This window comes from Scyliorhinus torazame, chromosome 1 (genome assembly GCF_047496885.1).
Source record: "Scyliorhinus torazame isolate Kashiwa2021f chromosome 1, sScyTor2.1, whole genome shotgun sequence".
Taxonomy (NCBI): Eukaryota; Metazoa; Chordata; class Chondrichthyes; order Carcharhiniformes; family Scyliorhinidae; genus Scyliorhinus; species Scyliorhinus torazame.
Genome location: NC_092707.1, coordinates 214,663,768 through 214,684,337, shown reverse-complemented (window position 1 = coordinate 214,684,337; position 20,570 = coordinate 214,663,768). Strand labels below are relative to the sequence as shown.

The 20,570-nt window shown below is 49.4% G+C and overlaps 1 protein-coding gene across 3 annotated transcripts in view; it reads right to left on the bottom strand.

Moving 5' to 3' along the window:
- LOC140430103 (cornifelin homolog B-like) overlaps positions 1-5,319 on the bottom strand; it is a 71,649-nt gene extending 66,330 nt beyond the window's left edge. Inside the window, exon 1 of one of the 3 annotated variants that reach the window (XM_072517628.1) lies at positions 5,196-5,319. Coding sequence is in view for 1 of the 3 variants with exons in the window: in XM_072517622.1 (XP_072373723.1) it covers positions 5,071-5,111 (41 nt within the window). In the remaining 2 variants the exon portion in view is untranslated. Of the gene's footprint in view, positions 1-5,070; positions 5,148-5,195 lie in introns of those variants that run through there. The other 2 variants (XM_072517633.1, XM_072517622.1) reach the window with 2 other exon arrangements.
- Positions 5,320-20,570: the final 15,251 nt, after the last annotated feature.

Below are 20,570 nucleotides of genomic sequence, written 5' to 3'. Positions count from 1 at the left end.
GCACTCATGTGTGTGGAAAGTGGCTATAAGTTTCTGCTCGGCGATTCTGCGTTGTCGCGCATCCTGAAGGCCGCCTTGGAGATCAGAGGCTGAATGCCCTTGACTGCTGAAGTGTTCCCCGACTGGAAGGGAACATTCCTGCCAAGATGTTGGCATATTCTTCATGCACAAGTTTGAACAAGACCTCCTCACCGCACAGGACCTTGAACCGACGTTATACACCAGATACATCGATGACATGTTTTTCCTTTGGACCCACGGCGAAGAATCACTGAAACGACTACACGATGACATCAATAAGTTCCATCCCACCATCAGATTCACCATGGACTACTCTCCAAAATCAGTTGCATTCTTGGACACACTCATCTCCATCAAGGACAGTCACCTCAGCACTTCGCTTTACCGCAAACCCACGGATAACCTCACGGAGTATAGTGTTCAATTCTGGTCGCCACACTACCAGAAGGATGTGGAGGCTTTAGAGAGGGTGCAGCAGAGATTTACCAGAATGTTGCCTGGTATGGAGGGCATTAGCTATGAGGAGCGGTTGAATAAACTCGGTTTGTTCTCACTGGAACGAAGGAGGTTGAGGGGAGACCTGATAGAGGTATACAAAATTATGAGGGGCATAGACAGAGTGGATAGTCAGAGGCTTTTCCCCAGGGTAGAGGGGTCAATTACTAGGGGGCATAGGTTTAAGGTGAGAGGGGCAAGGTTTAGAGTAGATGTACGAGGCAAGTTTTTTACGCAGAGGGTAGTGGGTGCCTGGAACTCGCTACCGGAGGAGGTGGTGGAAGCAGGGACGATAGTGACATTTAAGGGGCATCTTGACAAATACATGAATAGGATGGGAATAGAGGGATACGGACCCAGGAAGTGTAGAAGATTGTAGTTTAGTCGGGCAGCATGGTCGGCACGGGCTTGGAGGGCCGAAGGGCCTGTTCCTGTGCTGTACATTTCTTTGTTCTTTGTTCTTTGATGCTCCACTTCTCTAGCTTCCACCCTAAACACATTAAAGAAGCCATCCCCGATGGACAAGCCCTCCGTATACACAGGATCTGCTCAGACAAGGAGAAACGTAACAGACATCTACAGACGCTGAAAGATGCCCTCGTACGAATGGGATATGGCGCTCGACTCATCGATCTGTCGACAGTTCCAACGCGCCACAGCAAAAAGCCGCACCGACCTCCTCAGAAGACAAACACGGGACACAACCGACAGAGTACCCTTCGTCATCCAGTACTTTCCCGGAGCGGAGAAACTATGACATCTTCTTCAACACTGCAGTCAAGGGCATTCAGCCTCTGATCTCCGGGTAAGCGTTCTCCAAGGCGGCCTTCAGGACGCGCGACAACGCAGAATCGCCGAGCAGAAACTTATAGCCACGTTCCACACACATGAGTGCGGCCTCAACTGGGACCTGGGATTCATGTTGCATTACATTCATCCCCAACCATCTGGCTTGGGCTTGCGAAATCCTACCAACTGTCCTGGCTTGAGACAATTCACACCTCTTTAACCTGGGGTTACCCCTATCTCTGGATCTGTAAAGACTTAATTACCTGCAAATGCTCGCATTCTAAGCATTTATGAAGGGATTAATTTTGGGAAGACCAGTCAAACCTCCAACTCAGGAAAAAACCTGAGCCACTTCAGCCCAGCACAAGCCCCCCACCCTCCCCTCCACAATTTCCACATTTCATGAATGACCCCCCTCCCTCCCGACATCGTGGAGACAATTATCGGGATGGCACTCAGCCCCTTGCTACCCATCAGAGTGCAAGCCGCCAGGTATGTGTTTGTAGGACCTGCGCCAATTCATGCCAGCGAGCCCCCCAGATGGGGGGGTGGGGGGGGGGGGGGGCTGGACCTTCCCAGGAGGCCAGTGAATCAGGTGCCTACCCGTAAATTAGATTCAAATTAAGGATAATGACCTATTTGCATGTAAAAAAAAATTAAAATCCTGAATTATAGAAAAAAAAGGAACATTGCAAAACATTCTGCAATCAATCACCAGATGTTGCAAATTAAAACTGACCAGTTACCAGAATTCAACAAGGACTGTTTGAACTTTTCGCAATAGTTTTAACCACAAACCTCCTAAAATTGAAATGAACAATTACATTTCTATAACTCTTTACACAACAGCAGAATGTTCCAAAGTGTTTTACAGCCACTGATGCAATTTTGAAGCGTAGGCATTGTTGTAATGTAGGAAGCACAGCAAGATCCCACCAACAGTGGGTGGCACGGTGGCACAGTGGTTAGCACTACTGCCTCACAGCGCCAGGGACTCGGGTTCAATTCTGGCCTCGGGTGTGGAGCTTGCATAGTGTCTGTGTGGGTTTCCTCCGGAATCCTATGATTCTATCAACCATGGGATAGTATCCACATCATCTACCCTAGATGTTACTTGAGGCTGGGACATTGGTCGTAAAATAATAATACAGAGAAGAGCCACAAAAGCAGGATTATAACATTGAGAGAATGACGAAGGCTCCGAATACAGGACACGGCCACACTTCAATCAACTGGACCTCCATTATATTCATTAACTTAATGCATTATGATTGCTGAATAACTCCCAATTTTACATGCATTCTAACTATAGCAAGTCAACCAAATATTTCACTCCTTTTGATATAGGAGCAGAAGGGCCATTCAAGCCCCTCCAACTTGTCCTGCCATTCAGCTAGATCAGGATTGCTCTGTCTCTGAACTTTGCCCATTCTACTCAGGAATGGGAAGCAGAATTGTACCCACTCTCGCAACACAACCCTTAACACCCTTACCAACAAAAATCAATTAACAACCTTACCACCCCAAGGGTAAATGCAGACTCGATGAGTTGAGTGGTCTCCTTCTATGGAACAAAAGTCTATCAATTTTGGACGTTTTTATTTGTCCACATTCACAGCTTTTGGGGGGAGAGAGTTCTAGATTCCTTTGTGTGAAGAAGTGCTTCTTACATAGACCTCTTAATTCAAGCCTGAATTCTCCAGCCATTGCTATTCACTTTTCCCGCCGCCAACGCACCCCTGTCCGCGTGTGGGTTTCCCAGTAGCGTGGCGTCAGTGAGAAATCTCATTGACAAACGGCGGGAGTATAGAATCCTGCCGCCAGCAAACAGCACACCACCGAGAATCACGCGGCTGAGGACCAGAGAATTCCACCCCACATTTAAATGTTGCTAACCACTGATTAGGAATTAAGCGAGTGTGAGGCTCTTGCTCCAGCAACAGTTGCTAGCAAGCCCGCACATCAACATCAGTGGGTCTATTTTCATCTGAAGCATCAATTGGCCACGACCCCCTGCAGCACTTGCGCCTTGCTTAAAACCAGCTGACAGGCTGCAGAGCATCTCCTGCAGGGAAGCTACACAACGACAGCTGATTTTGACAAGCCTCCCATGACACCTTAGACTAGGGAAAGTGGAGAAATATTCTCAGTGAATAGGAGCAGCAGTACAAATAAATAGTGGAACCTTTAATCCCGATTCTGCTGTAAAGTGAGAACAAGGCTTGTATCCAACTTTCCTTGGTTTCTCAGATTGGCTCCATCCTGGTGTACCAATCAGGTTTGGTCGGAAGGAGCAGTAATTGATGCTAGAACTACTAAAGTAGGACTGATGGTCAATATCATGTTTGTACTCCATAATAGCTGCAAGTATAGATTCGCGAATATTTCTCCCTCAATGAACTCACATTTTGACACAAGAGGGGCACAAAGGGCTGGGGTCAGCCACGATGCTCTCTGTGGTCTAACCGCTTAGTGATAATCCTGGAGAAGCTGATCCCAGCGAAGGTTCAGTGTCTTTTAGGAACACAGTTCATTCAGCTCCTCAAGCCTGATCTGCCATTCAATGAGATCTTGGCTGATCTGTGAACTAACTACATATGAACTCTCCTGCGCCCTATAATCCTTAATATCTTTGGGTAAAGAGATTCTATCAATCTTGGATTTAAAATCTAGCACCATAGAGGTCTACAGAACAGAAAGGCCCTTTCGTCCATCCAGTCTGCACCGGTCAAAAACTACCACATAACTATTCCAATCCCATTTTCCTGCATTTGATCCATAGCCTTGTATGCCTTGGATTGCAACTGCACATCTAAGTGCATCTTAAATGTTATGAGGGTCCCTGCCTCCACCAGGCAGCAAGTTCCAAACACCCACCACCCTCTGGGTAAAAAGGTTTTTCCTCGCATCCCCTCTAAACCTCTTGCCCCTTACCTTAAATCTATGCCCTCGGTCATTGATCCTTCCACCAAGAAGAAACGTTTCTATGCCCCTCATAATTTTTTACCTCTCCATCATGTCCCCCCTCAGCCTCCTTTGCTCCAAGGAAAACAATCCAAGTCTATCCCATCTCTCTTCATAACTAACACTCTCCAGCCCAGGCAACATCCTGGTAAATCCCCTCTGCACCCTTTCCAGTGCGACCACATCCCTCCTGTAATGTGGATTCCAGAACTGCACACAATACATTAAATGCTCACCAATTGCTACTTGTTGAAGGCAGGTTCAAACTTGGATAACCCTTTGTCTGTAACAGTTCCCAATTTCACTCCTGAAAAGTCTGGCTTTAATTTTAAGACCATGTCCCTTGTCTGGACTCCCAAACCAGCAGTAATACATTCTCTAGCTGTCAGTCCATTAACATCTTGAAAACGTTGATCAAATCGCCCTTAAACCTTCTAAATTCCTGGGAATACAAACCTAGTTTGTGAAATCTCTCCTCATAATTAAATTCTTACAGTGCAGGTATCTCTGGTAAATCTAGTAAATATACATCACATTCTCTCCTTTTGGTGTGTGTGAGCACCCAGGGCTGCATCACAGTAACTCCAGGTGTGGTCTAAACAGGGTTTTGTGTGGTGAAGCATGACTCTCACTGCTCTCTATTCTAGTCCTCAATCCAAGGTCAGTGTTCCACTAACATTCTAATTATTTTCTGTACCTCTTCATAACATTTTAATGATCGATGTACCCAGAGCCCCCTCCCCCCCCTCCCAGTCTATTTAGATCATCACTGTTCCCAGCTTCTCACCATTTACAAAGTACCTGGTTGAATCCTTTGTATGTAGATGATGAAGGGAAGGCATTCAGAAATACGTAAACTGTAATATTACCCAGAAATAAATTTAAATGACAGATCCTTAAAATGCGAAACAAAGTAAATCACTCACTTGTCAGACGCAGGGTTTATTTTGATGAGCCAGAAATTTGTGATGAAGTTGTTGTAACTATCAGAAAGTGGAAGTGGGAAGAACGATTCTGACTGATGCAAGAGTCCACAACCCACACTAACTATCCGACTCACAAATGTTGCCAACTGACTCCCAGCCTGGGATTGAGCAAGAATTGTGTCTGTTCCCACTGCATTCAGAGGGTCATAGCACAGAAAACAGCAGTCAGACTGAATCCACGAGTGAGACCCCAAGTGAGACTCCGAGTGAAACCCAGTGTGAGACTCTGAGGGGAGGCAGTGGCACAGTGGACTAATATTCCAGAGACCAGGGCAAGATCTGGGGTCCTGGGTTCAAATCGGGGTGAAATCTGGAATTAAAAATAAAAATTCGGAATTAAAAGTTAATGGTGACCATGAAACTATTGTCAACGGTTCTAAAAAAAACCACCTGGTTCACGAATGTCCCTTCGGGAAGGAAATCTGCCATCCTCCCTGTCTGGCCTACATGTGACTCCAGACCCACAGCAACTCTCAAGTGCCCTCTGAAATGGAGGGCAGTTAGAGACAGGCAATAAATGCTGGCCCAGCCAAACGACCCCGTAAACAGATCCCATAAAATTTTTTTTTTTAAAAGAATCCGAGAGTGAAACCTGGGTGAGACTCTGAATAAGACCCAGAGATGGTGAAGAAAATATTCACGAGAATGTTCCAACGATGAAGAACTTCAATTATGTAGATATCTTGGAGAAGTTGGGAGAGTTTTCCTCGGAGAAGAGAAGGTTGAGAGAGTACTGAATAGAGCTGTTCAAAATCATGAAGGGTGTGGACAGAGTAGACAGGGAGAAACTGCTCCCATTGGTGGAAGGAGTAAGAACCAGAGGGCACAGATTTAAGGTGATTGGCATAAGAAACAATGGAGACACGCGGAAAAGCCGGTTGGTTAGGATGTGGAATGCACTGCTTGAGAGTGCGGTGGAGGCAGGTTCAACCAAAATAATTATCGCAGTAAAAAACAATTGCTGGGCTATATGGAGACAATAGAGGAGAAGCACTGGCTGAGTTGCGACTCCGGGAACGTGGCGTCGTCCTCCCAGGCAGCTTCGTCACCCCTAGGCGGCGCTGTTGGGACGAAAGATGGACAGGGGGAGAAGGCGCCTGTAGGGGGTGTCGGTGTGTGTTCGGGCCTAGGCAGGGGCGGCGGGGGTACTGACCCTCCAGTTAGGTGCTGTGGGGAGGGTGGGGGTGGGGGCAATGGTGCGGGTGCACGTGGGGCTCCGGCGGGCGCCAGGTCCCGAAGGGAGACCGCGTCTTGGCGTCCGTCGGGGAACGCTACGTAGGCGTACTGGGAGTTGGCATGCAGCAGGTGGACCCTCTCGACCAACGGGTCCGACTTGTGCGCCCTCACATGTTTCCGAAGCAGGATGGGTCCGGGTGTCGCTAGCCAGGTTGGGAGCGAAGTCCCGGAGGAGGACTTCCTGGGAAAACAAGGAGACGTTCGTGATTGTACAGAGCAGTGACCGGATGGCGTGGAGGGCCACCGGGAGGACTTCCTGCCAGCGGGAGACTGGGAGATTCCTGGACCGTATGGCCAGAAGAACAGTCTTCCAGACCGTTCCGTTCTCTCTCTCTACCTGCCCGTTTCCCCGGGGGTTGTAACTTGTCGTCCTGCTCGAGGCGATGCCCTTGCTGAGCAGGAATTGATGCAGTTCGTTGCTCATAAAGGAGGACCCCCTATCACTGTGTATGTAAGCGGGGAACCCGAACAGTGTAAAGATGCTATGCAGGGCCTTGATGACGGTGGTTGCGGTCATGTCGGGGCAGGGGATGGCGAATGGGAACTGGGAGTACTCGTCAATCACGTTCAGGAAGTACGTGTATAGGGCCGCCGAATTTAAAAGTCAAGCTTTGCAGATGGCACTGGAAATCCAGCCCAAGGAGGGTGGCTCTGCAGAGGTGCGGCAGAACGTACAGGCGGAAATTACGGAATTCCCTGCCTTGGACAGTGAGGTTCGCGAGGCAGAACCCCTTTATCTCCACTGCGTGTGACCCGGAGGCCAGGGAGATCCTTTGATTTACAGGATGGGTGACAAGAGAACAGCGCCTTACCGTGTCGGGGTGGACGAAGCTTTCCGTGCTCCCAGAGTCGATCAGGCACGACGACTCGTTGCCGTTGATGGAGATCGTCGTTGTAGCTTTTGCAAGCGTTCGGGGCCGACTCTGGTCCAGAGTCACCGAGGCCAGCTGCAGTAATGGAGAGTTCTGGTCGGGCAGCATGTAGTCGGCTGTGATGGGGGCCTGGAGCCCCATCCAAGATGGCGTCACCCATGGGTCGCACATGGTGTCCGGGGATGAAGAAGATGGCGGCGGCGAGGGACAAAATGGCGGCACCCACCCGTCCAGCGTGGTGTCCGGGGGGCAAACGCCCGCGGGTCGCACATGGCCTTAGGATAGGGGGGTGGCGGTGAGCGCTGGGCGGTCGGGTCCTGAAAGGGGGGTTGCCGATAGTCGCTGGAGACGGCTGCCACGGCGCGGGCCTGGCAGATCCCCACATAGTGGCCCTTCTTGCCGCACCCTTTGCAGGTGGCGGTGCGGGCCGGGCAGCGCGGGCGGGGATGATTCGCCTGCCCGCAGAAGAAACTGCGGTGTCCGGCGGTGTTAGCGGGCCATCTCGCCGCACAGGCTTGCGGGGTCTGGGGAAAGGTCTGAGGGGCTGCCGCTACGGGGTGCCACGCAGCCCAGGGGGCCGCCGCGCGATCGGGAGCAAAGGACAACACGTTTTTTATTATGTCCATGGACCCCGCCAGGGCCCGTGCCTCTGCAAGTCCCAGAGTGTCCATTTCTAGGAGCCTTCAGCTGATAGCGGGGGAGGTCATACCTGCCACGAAAGCATCCCTGATCAAAAGTTCTGTGTGCTCGTTCCCCGAAACTGGCGGGCAGCCACAGTTTCGGCCCAGCACCAGCAGCGCCGGGTAGAAGTCTTCCAACGTTTCCTCGGGGCTTTGCCTCCTAGTCGCCAGCAGGTGACGAGCGTAGACCTGGTTCACAGGGTGGATATAATTTCCTTCTAGCAGCTCGATCGTGGCCTCATAATTCTCCACCTCCTCGATAAGAGGGTAGATCCCAGGGCTGACCCGTGAGCGTAGGAGATGCATCTTTTGTCCTTCCATGGGGGTGCCTACGGCCGTGTCGCGGTAGCCCTTAAAGCACGCCAGCCAATGTTTGAAGATAGCAGCAGAGCTGTCCGCGTGGGGGCTGAGCTGAAGGCACTCCGGTTTGATACGGAGATCCATCCTTTCAACTGAAGTTGTAGCAGATTAAATTGATGCGCAATCAATTACTCTCAAGACAAGGTGAGGCATAACTAATAGGCTTTAATCTGCTAGAACTCTTGCCCAGCAGCTTCGATACAGAAAGTGAAGGCTGCTGGGACGGCATCGGTTCTTTTCTCTGCCTCTCCGGGCGGAGCTATGTACATCAGCCAATGGTAGACTCCTGGGTCTAACCAGTGGTCATCCACCTCTCAAGTACCGCAATACCTGGTATTACCACACAGGGCAAAAGAAAAGGGGCTGGATTCTCATATTTTGAGACTAAGTGCTGACGCCGGCGGGGAGCAGTGGCATTTTACGACTGAACAAACGGTGCAAAATGACCACCTATCCTCTGTCTGGTGGGGGGGGCTATCAGGCACGCAGCGTGGAGACCCCGGATATAGCTATGGATAGGGCCAGAGAATTGCCGGGTCCGTGGCCGCGCATGCGCACGGCGACAGCCTGCAACGGCCGCGGCATGCAACATGGCACCGTCCGCGCGTGGACCTGGCCTGCCAAATAGTGACCCCCTTTGGCCACGCCCGCCACCCCTGGACCACCCCCCAACAGTGCCCCCAGCCCCCGCCAAAGCCCCCCTGCCCGCGGATCAGCTCCCCCCCCGTGTGACGCCGCTGGACTTAGTCCGCAGCCGCCACGCCGAGATCCCAAAAATAAATACCACACGCGACTGACACCGTCGGGAACTCAGCCCATCGGGAGCAGAGCATCAGGGTGAGGGTCTCAGGTGACGTCCTGAGACCGTCCCGACAGTGTGCGGCGTACACCTAGAGCATTGTAAAAGTGGCGCCGCCCCCCCGATTTCGGTGCCAACATGGATTCTCCGGCTGATCGCCGAACGCAATTTCGGCATCAGAGACCGGAGAATCCCGTCCAAGTCATTTGCAACAATCTTGAACTAGAAGTGCTGAGTGGATGATCCATCTTGGTCTCCTCCAGAGATCTCAGCATCACAGGTGCCAGTTTTCAGCCAATTCGATTATGACTAATTAACTGACGAGGTTTCTTATTAGTTTCTTCTTTTATAAGGTTTATTCTATTTTGTAGGAGTGGCGACGTAACACAGAAGGAGAGAGGTACAAAATTTATCAAATCATTAACGTACTTAGGGGATCAAGATTGAGATCAAGAACTGAAATGAGACATAACGTACAACAAATACATTTATTTGGTTGCAAGTAATTTACCTTACTTGCATATTAACTTTGGAAATAAATGAAGCCTTGTTAGTAAATTATTCAACCCATTCAAATATAACCAGCTAATCAATTGAAAAAACTAACAGAGCAACATTTCATGACGCAGTCTCACCGTATATCCCCAGTATCCATCACATCCGGCATGCACACCATCCATCCCAATATCCAGCTTAACATCTAACATCTATCCGCAAAATCCATCACACCATCCATACCAAATGTCCATCTCAGTATCCAACCCTCATATCCATCAAATCATCCATCCCCAATATCTATCCCATCATCCACCCCCAATATACATCACATTATCCATCCCCGATATCCGTTCAATTATTCATCCCCAAAATACACCATATCATCCATCCTCAATATCCATCACACCATCCATCTCCACTATCCATCTCAGTATCAATGCCCAATAACCATCCCATTATCCATCCATTATATCCATCTCACTATCCATTCCTAATATTCATCATATCATCCACCACTAATATCCATCTCACCATTCATCCCCAATATGCATCTCACAATTCATCCCTAATAACCATCAAACCATCTCTTCAAAATTTCCATCTAATTATCCATCCCCAATATCCATTTCTATTATATGCATCAAACCATCCACCCTTAATATCCATCTCATCATCCATGCCCAATATCCATTTCACAATCCATCCTCAATATCCATCTCATTATCCGTCCCAATATCCATCCCCAATATCCATCTTGCCATCCATCCCCAATATCCATCTCACAATCCATCCTCAGTATCCATCACCTTATCTATCTCCAATATCCATCCGCTCATCTTTTCCCAATATCCACCTCATCATCAATCCACAATATCCATTTCCCCATCCATCTAAATATCCATATCACTTTGTCAACTAATTTCTGTTAAAAATATGTATAGAAACTCTTACTCCCTGTTTTTATATTTCTGGCTAACTTTCTCTTGTACCTTAATTTTTTCTTCTTTATTAATCTTTAGTCATCCTTTTCTGTTCCTTATATTCTGTCCAATCTTCTGACCTGCCAACTGTCTTTACACAATTATAAGCTTTTTCTTTAAGTTTGTTACTGTTATTAACCTTTCTAGTTCACCATGGATTGTGGACCCATCCATTCGACTTTTTCTTACTCTGTGCATTCTGAAATATCCCCGTAAATGTTTGCGACTGAAACTCGATTAGTCTATCCATTAATATAATTTGCCAATTCGCTTTAGCCAGTTCAAATTTCATGCCCTCATAATTGCCCTTATTTAAATTTAAAAACAAAGGGCTGGATTCTCCGTTTCAGCGGCTAAGTGCCGGCTGGAATGGCGAATTCGCGGGAGTTCAACGACCGAACAATTGGCACTGACCCCTCACCGATTTCAGGACCGGTGAGGGGCTAGCAGCGGCGCCGGGTGAAACTCCCGTCTCCCGCACCAAAAACAGCCTGAGATTGGCGTGTGCGCACGGCGATGACATGCAGCGGTCACGTCGTACAACATGGCGCCGGCCGTATGCGGATCCGGCCCGCCACCTGCAACCCCACAGGCCACCCTCACCAGTCGCCCCAGCCCTCAGGAAGGATCCTGGCCGAGTGTTGCGGCACTGGACACAGTCCGCAGCCGCCACACCGGGTTCCCATCTGCTGAGAACACACGTGTCCTGCGCGGTCAGGAACTCAGCCCATTGGAGGCAGAGCATCGCGGCAGGGACGGCTGATGACGCACCAATGCCATTGCAACAACGCGACAGGATTACACCATTTCAGAAGACGGAGCATGGCTGATCGGTGTCAAACTGACACCACCCCGATTTGGGCGTCGGAGTCGATTCTCTTCCTGATTGCCGATTACGATATCGGCGTCAGGAAACAGAGAAGTCCGCCCATAGTCTCAGACCCACTCCTGTCTCTCTCAAACTGAATGTAAAATGCAATCCTATTATGGTAACTGCTACCAGCCTGCTCTCTGGTTGGCTCCAGAACGCACTGTCCAAAGCAATGATCCTGAAAAGATTCAATGAACTCCTCATCTTGGTTACCTTTGCCCATCTGACTTTACCACTATAGATTAAAATCGCCCATGATTATCATAGTGCCTGACAATCTGAAATTATTTCTTCCTTTATGCTCCACCCTACCGTGCAGTTACAATTAGGAGGTTTGTACATCACTCCCACAAGTATCATCTTGCCGTTACCATTTCTCATCTCTACTCAAACCAATCCTACATTACTATTGTGCTAATACCATTGTTAACTAACAAAGCCACCTCTCCACCTTTTCCTCGCTTCCTGTCATTGAATCATAGAATCCCTACCGTGCAGAAGGAGGCCAATCGGCTCACTGAGTCTGCACCGGCCCTCGAAAGGGAACCCTACCTAGACTCACTCCCCTGCCCTACCCCGTAACCACACCTAACCTTTGGAAACTCAGGGGCAATTTAGAATGGCCATTCCATCTAACCTGTACATCCTTCCTAAAGATCTTGTACCCTTCAATATTCAGGTCCTAATCCATATTCTCTAGCAGTCTTGTCTCTGTAGTGACTATCAATTCATACTTATTTTTTATTTTTTTAATAATTTAGATTACCCAATTCATTTTTTCCAATTAAGGGGCAATTTAGCGTGGCCAATCCACCTAGCCTGCACATCTTTGGGTTGTGGGGGCGAAATCCACGCAAACAGGGGGAGAATATGCAAACTCCACACGAACAGTGACCCAGAGCTGGGATCGAACCTGGGACCTCGGCGCCGTGAGAAAGCAGTGCTAACCACTGCGCCACCGTGCTACCCTATACGTATTTATTTCAATGTGCGCGCTCAATTCATCTATTTTGTTTCAAATGCTACATGAATTCAGAAACAGAGCTTTTTGTTTTATCCTTCTATTATTTTTATTATCTCTAATCTCATCTGTTGATTAATTGTTAGATGTATACTCTCTATTCCTTCCGATCATGGTTTGTTTATCATTCTTCATAATAATACGTTTCTCTTTTGCCTTGTCTCGCTCTGTCTGCACTCTTTGGTTTCCCACATCTCCTCATCTTTCCAAATGTGACCCCCTTGCCCCCACTATTCAGGTTAAAACTCTCTGTACTTCTCGAGTTATGTGGTTCTCTAGAGCATCAGCCCTGACATGGTTGAGGTGCAGACTGTCCTAACGGCAAAGATCCCACTTTCCCCAGCATTGGTGTTTGTGCCCCAAGAACCAGAACCCATTCTCCCACACCAGCCTTTGAGCCAGGCATTCATCTCGAATCGGAGATTTATCCTCTGCATGTGACTCAGGTAATTATCTACAGATAATGATTGTTGAGGTTTTGCTTCTTAATTTGCTGCCTAGATCCTCATTCTGACGATTCTTTGTCCTGCATATTTTGTTGGTAGCTGCATGGACCATGACCAGTCTGCCCTTGACGTGCGGTAATTGAAATAAATCAAAATTAAGATCGATATGACACTGACTGCAGATGTGTTTCCCTGGATCACATTAGTATCCAGGTGCTCCCATACCCTGTAATCGCAGCACATCACATTGTCAAATCTCATTATAAATCCACAATATCCATCACATTATCCACCCCTTTATCCATAAAACCATACGATATGGGAGCAAAATTAGGCCACTCGGCCCATCGAGTCTGCTCTGCCATTGAATCACGGTTGACATGTTTCTCATCTCCATTCTCCTGCCTTCTCCCCATAACCCCTGATCCCCTTATTAATCAAGAACCTACCTATCTATGTCTTAAAGACACTCAGTGACTGTCTTCCACAGTCTTCTACGGAAATTAGTTCCATAGACTCAGCACCCACTGGCTGAAGAAATTCCTCCTCATCTCTGTTTTAAAGGATCGCCCCTTCAGTCGGAGGCTGTGCCCCCGGGTTCTAGTTTCTCCCACTAGTGGAAACATGCTCTCCATGTCCATATCTAGGCCTCCCAGTATCCTGTCAGCCTCAATAAGATCCACCCCCCCATTCTTCTAAATTCCAATGAGTACAGACTCAGAGTCCTCAACTGCTTCTCATATGACAACTTCATTCCAAGGATCATTGGGCGGTATTCCCCCCCCCCCCCCCCCCCGCCCCCGCCGCCCCCGGCCAGGTGGGAGAATCACCGGGGAGCCGTGCGAATCGCATCATGCCGCCTCGACCCCCGCAAGCGATTCTCCCACCCCCCGAAACCAGAGCCGCAAACGGTGAGCGGCGATTCTCCGGCCCGGATGGGCCGAGCGGTCGCTCCGACACGACAGGGTCCCGCCGGCGCCGTCCACCCATGGTCGCTGCTGGCGGGAACTCTGCGGGAATGCTCGGGAGGCGGCCTGTGGGGGGGGGGGGGGGGGGGGGGAGGGGGGCTCCTTCACCGGGGGGAGCCTCCGATGGGGTATGGCCCGCGAGCGGGGCCCACCGATTGGTGGCTCGGCCTCTCCCCCCGGGCCTACATTCCGCCACGGCCGGCCCCCAAACACCCACGCCATATTGAATCGGGGCTGGCGCGCGTAAGAAGTTCCCCGCGCATGCGAAGGATGGCGCGGCCCAACTGCGCATTCGTGGGTTGGCGCGGCGCCCATTTTACGCCGTGAACCGCTCCAGCGCCGTGTTGGCCCCCTATGGGGGCCAGAATAGGTCGTGCCCGGGCCCTGTTCATGCCGTCGTGAAACGCAACGGCGTTCACGACAGCGCAAACACTTTGCCGCCATATCGGAGAATCGCCCCCTTAATTGTGAACCTCTTATGGACCCATTCCAAGGCAAGCACTTTTTCCTTCGATATGGGGCCCAAACCTGTGCACAATAGGATCTGACCAGAGCCTTCCACAGTCTCAGCAGTACATCCCTGCTCTTGTATTCAAGCCCCCTTGAAATGAATGCTAACATTGCATTTGCCTTCCTAACTGTCAACTGAACCTGCACGTTAACCTTAAGAGAATCCTGAACCAGGATTCCTAAGTCCCTTTGTGGTTTAGATTTCGAAAGCCGTTCCCCAATTTAGAAAATAGTCTATGTCTCTATTCTTCCCATCAAAGTACATGACCTCACACTTTTCCACATTGTATTCCACGGGTGACACGGTCCCGTCCCCCCCCCGGGGAGAAAACTCTAGAGGTGACCATCTCCCTGGACGCAGAAAAGGCCTTCGATAGAGTCGAATGGATCTATATCCTCGAGGTACTGGAACGGTCTGGACTAGGAGCGGGGTTCACCGCTTGGGTGAGGCTCCTGCACAACGCTCCCAAAGCGAGTGTCCGAACTAACACCACCAGCTCTGAATACTTCCAGCTACAGAGAGGAACAAGACAGGGCTGCCCCTTGAATCCGGAGAGGAGACAGAGAGCACAGAGTTTCAAAGCCACAGGAGGGACTGAAGGCAATACTGCAAATGCTGAAAGAGTTTGGAAGCTTCTCGGGCTACAAACCCAGCCTGGGCAAAAATTAGGCATTTCCAGTGAACACAAAGTGGAGGGACAATAGCCAGAGACTGGACACAGATCCACAAGTGGAACCTGACCAGCCTGGTGGAGGAAGTAAGAAAAGACTTTCAACGGTGGGGCTCACTCCCACTGTCCCTGGCGGGGAGAGTGCAGATGATCAAGATGAACGTACTGCCAAGGTTCCTCTTCCTATTTAGATCCACCCGATCTGTGCTGTAGGCAGCATGGTAGCATAGTGGTTAACACAGTTGCTTCACAGTTCCAGGGTCCCAGGTTTGATTCCCGGCTGGGTCACTGTCTGTGCGGAGTCTGCGCGTTCTCCCCATGTCTGCGTGAGTTTCCTCCAGGTGCTCCGGTTTCCTCCCACAGTCCAAAGATGAGCAGGTTAGGTGGATTGGCCATGATAAATTGCCCTTAGTATCCAAAAAGGTTAAGTGGGAGTTACGGGGATAGGGTAGATATGAGGGCTTGAGTAGGGCGCTCTTTGTAAGGGCCGGTGCAGACTCAATGGGCCAAATGGCCTCCTTCTGCACTGTAAATTCGATGATCTATGATCGATGATCTTCATCCCCATGGTCTTTTTCCAAGCCGTAGACAGTCTAATCATGGCGTTTGTGTGGGGGGTAAGAACCCGAGAATTCCCAAACCGATACTGAAAAGAAGGAAAATCAAAGGGGGTTTGGCTTTCTCGAACCTACAATACTACCACTGGGCAGCAACGGCAGAAAGAGTGAGGGGATGGGTACAAGAACCTGAACACAGATTGGGTACAGATGGAGGAGGCCTCCTGTAAAGGAGCCCTGGCTACAGAGGCACTCCCATCCTCCTCAGCAAGATACACAATGAGCCCAGTGGTAGCGGCCACGCTGAGAACATGGACCCAGTTGAGACAACACGTCGGGATAACCAAAATGTCCCCCATGGCTCCCATCTGCGCAATCACAGATTCCCCCCAGCCATGCTAGATACCACCTTCAAAAGATGGAGGCGGGACGGGGGCACATTGACGGTCGGGGACACTGGTCAAACTGACGAGGAAGTGGAAACTAGCAAAAGGACAGGAATTGAGACACCTCCAAATAAAACACTTCCTCCGCAAAGAGACAGTGGGGTACCCTGGGGCCCCAGAAAGCACACTACTAGAAGACCTGATAGGCACAAGCAGCGAGAAAATATACGGACAGCTACTGGACAGAGCTCGAACACCACTGGACGAGACCAGACAAAATGGGAGGACGAATTGGAGACAGAGGTGGGGTGGGGACTCGGGAGCGAAGCATTGAGCAGGGCGAACTCCACCTCCTCCTGTGCAAGCCTAAGCCTAATGCAGCTCAAAGTGGTGCACAGAGCACACCTGACCAGAACCCGAATGAGCAGGTTCTTCCCGGAGGTGGAGGACAAATGTGAGCGGTGCCAGAGGGGCCCGGCCAACCACACCCACATGTCTGGGCTTGCCCCAAGCCTGCTGGGTTCTGGACATTCCTTCTTCTCATACTGAAAAAGGTCTCTTTATCCCCACTCTCTGCCTTCTGCCAGTCAGCCAAACCTCTATCCATGCCAATACCTTGCCCCTAACACCATGGGCTCTTATCTTATTTAGCAACTTCCTATACGGCACATTCTGGAAATCCAAATGGATCACGTCCACTGGCTCTCCCTTGTCTCACTCCCTCGTTATCTCCTCAAAGAATTCCAACAGATTTGTCAGGCATGACTTCACCTTGATGAAGTTGTGCTGACTCAGCCCTATTTTACCATGCACTTTCAAGTACTCCCCAATATACATCACAACATCCATTCCCAATATCCATCACATCATTCATCACATCATCCATCCCTAATATCCATCACAACATCCATTCCCAATATCCATCTCAATATCCATTCCCAATATCCATCTCATTATCCATCCCCAATATCCATCTCATTATCCATCCCCAATAAACATCACATCATCCACCCTCCGGGCGTGCTGGCATGGTGGTGCAGTGGTTAGCACTGCTGCCTCACAGCGCCGAGAACCCGGGTTCGATCCCGTTCTCAGGTCGGTGTCCATGTAGACTTTACACATTCTCCCCGTGCCTGCATGAATCTCACTCTCACAGTCCAAAAAGATGTGCAGGGTAGGTGAATTTGCCATGCTAAATTGCCCTTTATTGGAAAAAAAGAATTGGATACTCTAAATGAATTTTTTTTTTAAATCACGCACCCTCAATATCCATCACACCATTCGTCCCCAATATCCATCACATCATCCACCCTCAATATCCATCACATCATCTACCCTCAATATTCATGCCTAATCTCCAATGCATATTGAAGTCACACGGGATCAGGGGTGAGCTGGCAAGATGGATACAGAACTGGCTCGGTCACAGAAGGCAGAGAGTAGCAGTGAAAGGGTGCTTTACGATTGGAGGGCTGTGACTAGTGGCATTCTGCAGGGATCCGTGCTGGGACCTTTGCTGTTCGTAGTATATATAAATGATTTGGAGGAAATTGTAACTGGTCGGATTAGTAAGTTTGCGGACGACACAAAGGTTGGTGGAATTGCGGATAGCGATGAGGGGTGTCAGAGGCTATAGCAAGATTTAGATCGTTTGGAGACTTGGGTGGAGAGATGGCAGATGGAATTTAATCCAGACAAATGTGAGGTAATGTATTTTGGAAGGTCTAGTGCAGGTAGGGAACATACAGTGAATGGTAGAACCCTCAAGAGTATTGACAGTCAGAGAGATCTAGGTGTACAGGTCCACAGGTCACTGAAAGGGGCAACACAGGAGGAGAAGATAGTCAAGAAGGCATATGTCAGGTGCTAGGGTCCAGAATGTCTCCGAACGGGTAGTGGCATCCTGAAGGGGGAGGGCAAACAGGCAGAGGTCGTTGTACATATTGGTACTAACAACATAGGCAGGAAGGGGCATGAGGTCCTGCAGCAGGAGTTCAGGGAGATAGGCAGAAAGTTAAAAGACAGGACCTCTGGGGTTGTAATTTCAGGATTACTCCCTGTGCCACGTGCCAGTGAGGCTAGAAATAGGAAGATAGAGCAGCTAAACACGTGGCTAAACAGCTGGTGTGGGAGGGAGGGTTTCCGTTATCTTGACCACTGGGAGCTCTTCCGGGGCAGGTGTGACCTGTATAAGAAGGACGGGTTGTATCTAAACTGGAGAGGCATAAATATCCTGGCCGCGAGATTTGCTAGTGTCACACGGGAGGGTTTAAACTAGTATGGCAGGGGGGTGGGTACCGGAGCAATAGGTCAGAAGGTGACAAAATTGAGGGAGCACTAGGGAATAGGGCCAGTATGGCTCTGAGGAAGAGCAGACAGGGAGATGTTGCAGAAAACAGCGGGACTGGTGGCCTGAAGTGCATATGTTTTAATGCAAAAAGTATAACAGGTAAGGCAGATGAACTTAGAGCTTGGATTAGTACTTGGAACTATGATGTTGTTGCCATTACAGAGACCTGGTAGAGGGAAGGACAGGATTGGCAGCTAAACGTTCCAGGATTTAGATGTTTCAGGCGGGATAGAGGAGGATGTAAAAGGGTGGAGGAGTTGCGCTACTGGTGAGGGAGAATATCACAGCTGTACTGCGGGAGGACACCTCAGAGGGCAGCGAGGCTATATGGGTAGAGATCAGGAATAAGATGGGTGCAGTCACAATGTTGGGGGTTTACTACAGGCCACCCAACAGCCAGCAGGAGATAGAGGAGCTGATAGGTTGACAGATTTTGGAAAGGAGTAAAAGGAACAGGGTTGTTGTGATGGGAGATTTTAACTTCCCCAATATTGACTGGATCTCACTCAGTGCTAGGGGCTTGGACGGGGCAGAGTTTGTAAGGAGCCTCCAGGAGAGCTTCTTAAAACAATGTGTTGATAGTCCAACGAGGGAAGGGTCTATCCTGGACCTGGTATTGGGGAATGAGTTTCAGTAGGGGAGCATTTCGGGAACAGTGACCACAATTCAGTAAATTTTAAAGTGCTGGTGGACAAGGATAAGAGTGGTCCTAGGGTGAATGTGCTAAATTGGGGGAAGGCTAATTATAGCAATATTAGGCAGGAACTGAAGAACCTAGATTGGGGGCGGATGTTTGAGGGTAAATTAACATCTGACATGTGGGAGGCTTTCAAATGCCAGTTGAAAGGAATTCAGGACCGGCATGTTCCTGAGGAAGGATAAATGCGGTAAATTTCGGGAACCTTGGATAACGAGAGATATTGTATGCCTCGTCAAAAAGGAAAAGGAGGCATTTGTCAGGGCTAGATGGCTGGGAACAGACGAATCCTGTGTGGAATATAAGGAAAGTAGGAAAGAACTTAACAAGGAGTCAGGAGGACTAAAAGGGGTCACGAAAAGTCATTGCCAAATAGGGTAAAGGAAAATCCCAAGGCTTTTTACACGTACATAAAAAGCAAGAGGGTAGCCAGGGAAAGGGTTGGCCCACTGAAGGGCAGGCGAGGGAATCTATGTGTGGAGCCAGAGGAAATGGGCAAGGTACTAGATGAATACTTTTCATCAGTATTCACCAAAGAGAAGGAATTGGTGGATGTTGAGTCTGGAGAAGGGTGTGTAGATAGCCTGGGTCACATTGAGATCCAAAAAGAGGTGTTGGGCATCTTGAAAAATATTAAGGAAGATAAGTCCGCCGGGCCTGATGGGATGTACCCCCGAATACTGAAGGAGGCTAGAGAGGAAATTGCTGAGGCCTTGACAGAAATCTTTGGATCCTCGCTGTCTTCAGGTGATGTCCCGGACGAGTGGAAAATAGCCAATGTTGTTCCTTTGTTTAAGAAGGGTAGCTAGGATAATCCAGGGAACTACAGGCCGGTGGGCCTTACGTCAGTGGTAGGGAAATTACTGGAGACAATTATTCGAGACAGGATCTACTCCCATTTGGAAGCATATGGACGTATTAGCAAGATGCAGCACGGTTTTGTGAAGGGGAGGTCGTGTCTCACTAACTTGATCGAGTTTTTTGAGAAGGTCACAAAGATGACTGATGCAGGTAGGGCAGTGGATGTTGTCTATATGGATTTCAGTAAGGCCTTTGACAAGGTCCCTCATGGCAGACTGGTACAAAAGGTGAAGTCACACGGGATCAGGGGTGAGCTGACAAGATGGATACAGAACTGGCTAGGTCATAGAAGGCAGAGAGTAGCAATGGAAGGGTGCTTTTCTGATTGGAGGGCTGTGACTAGTGGTGTTCCGGAGGGATCAGTGCTGGGTCCTTTGCTGTTCGTAGTATATATAAATGATTTGGAGGAAAATGTAACTGGTCTGATTAGTAAGTTAGCAGACGACACAAAGGTTGGTGGAATTGCGGATAGCGATGAGGACTGTCAGAGGATACAGCAGGATTTAGATCGTTTGGAGACTTGGGTGGAGAGATGGCAGATGGAATTTAATC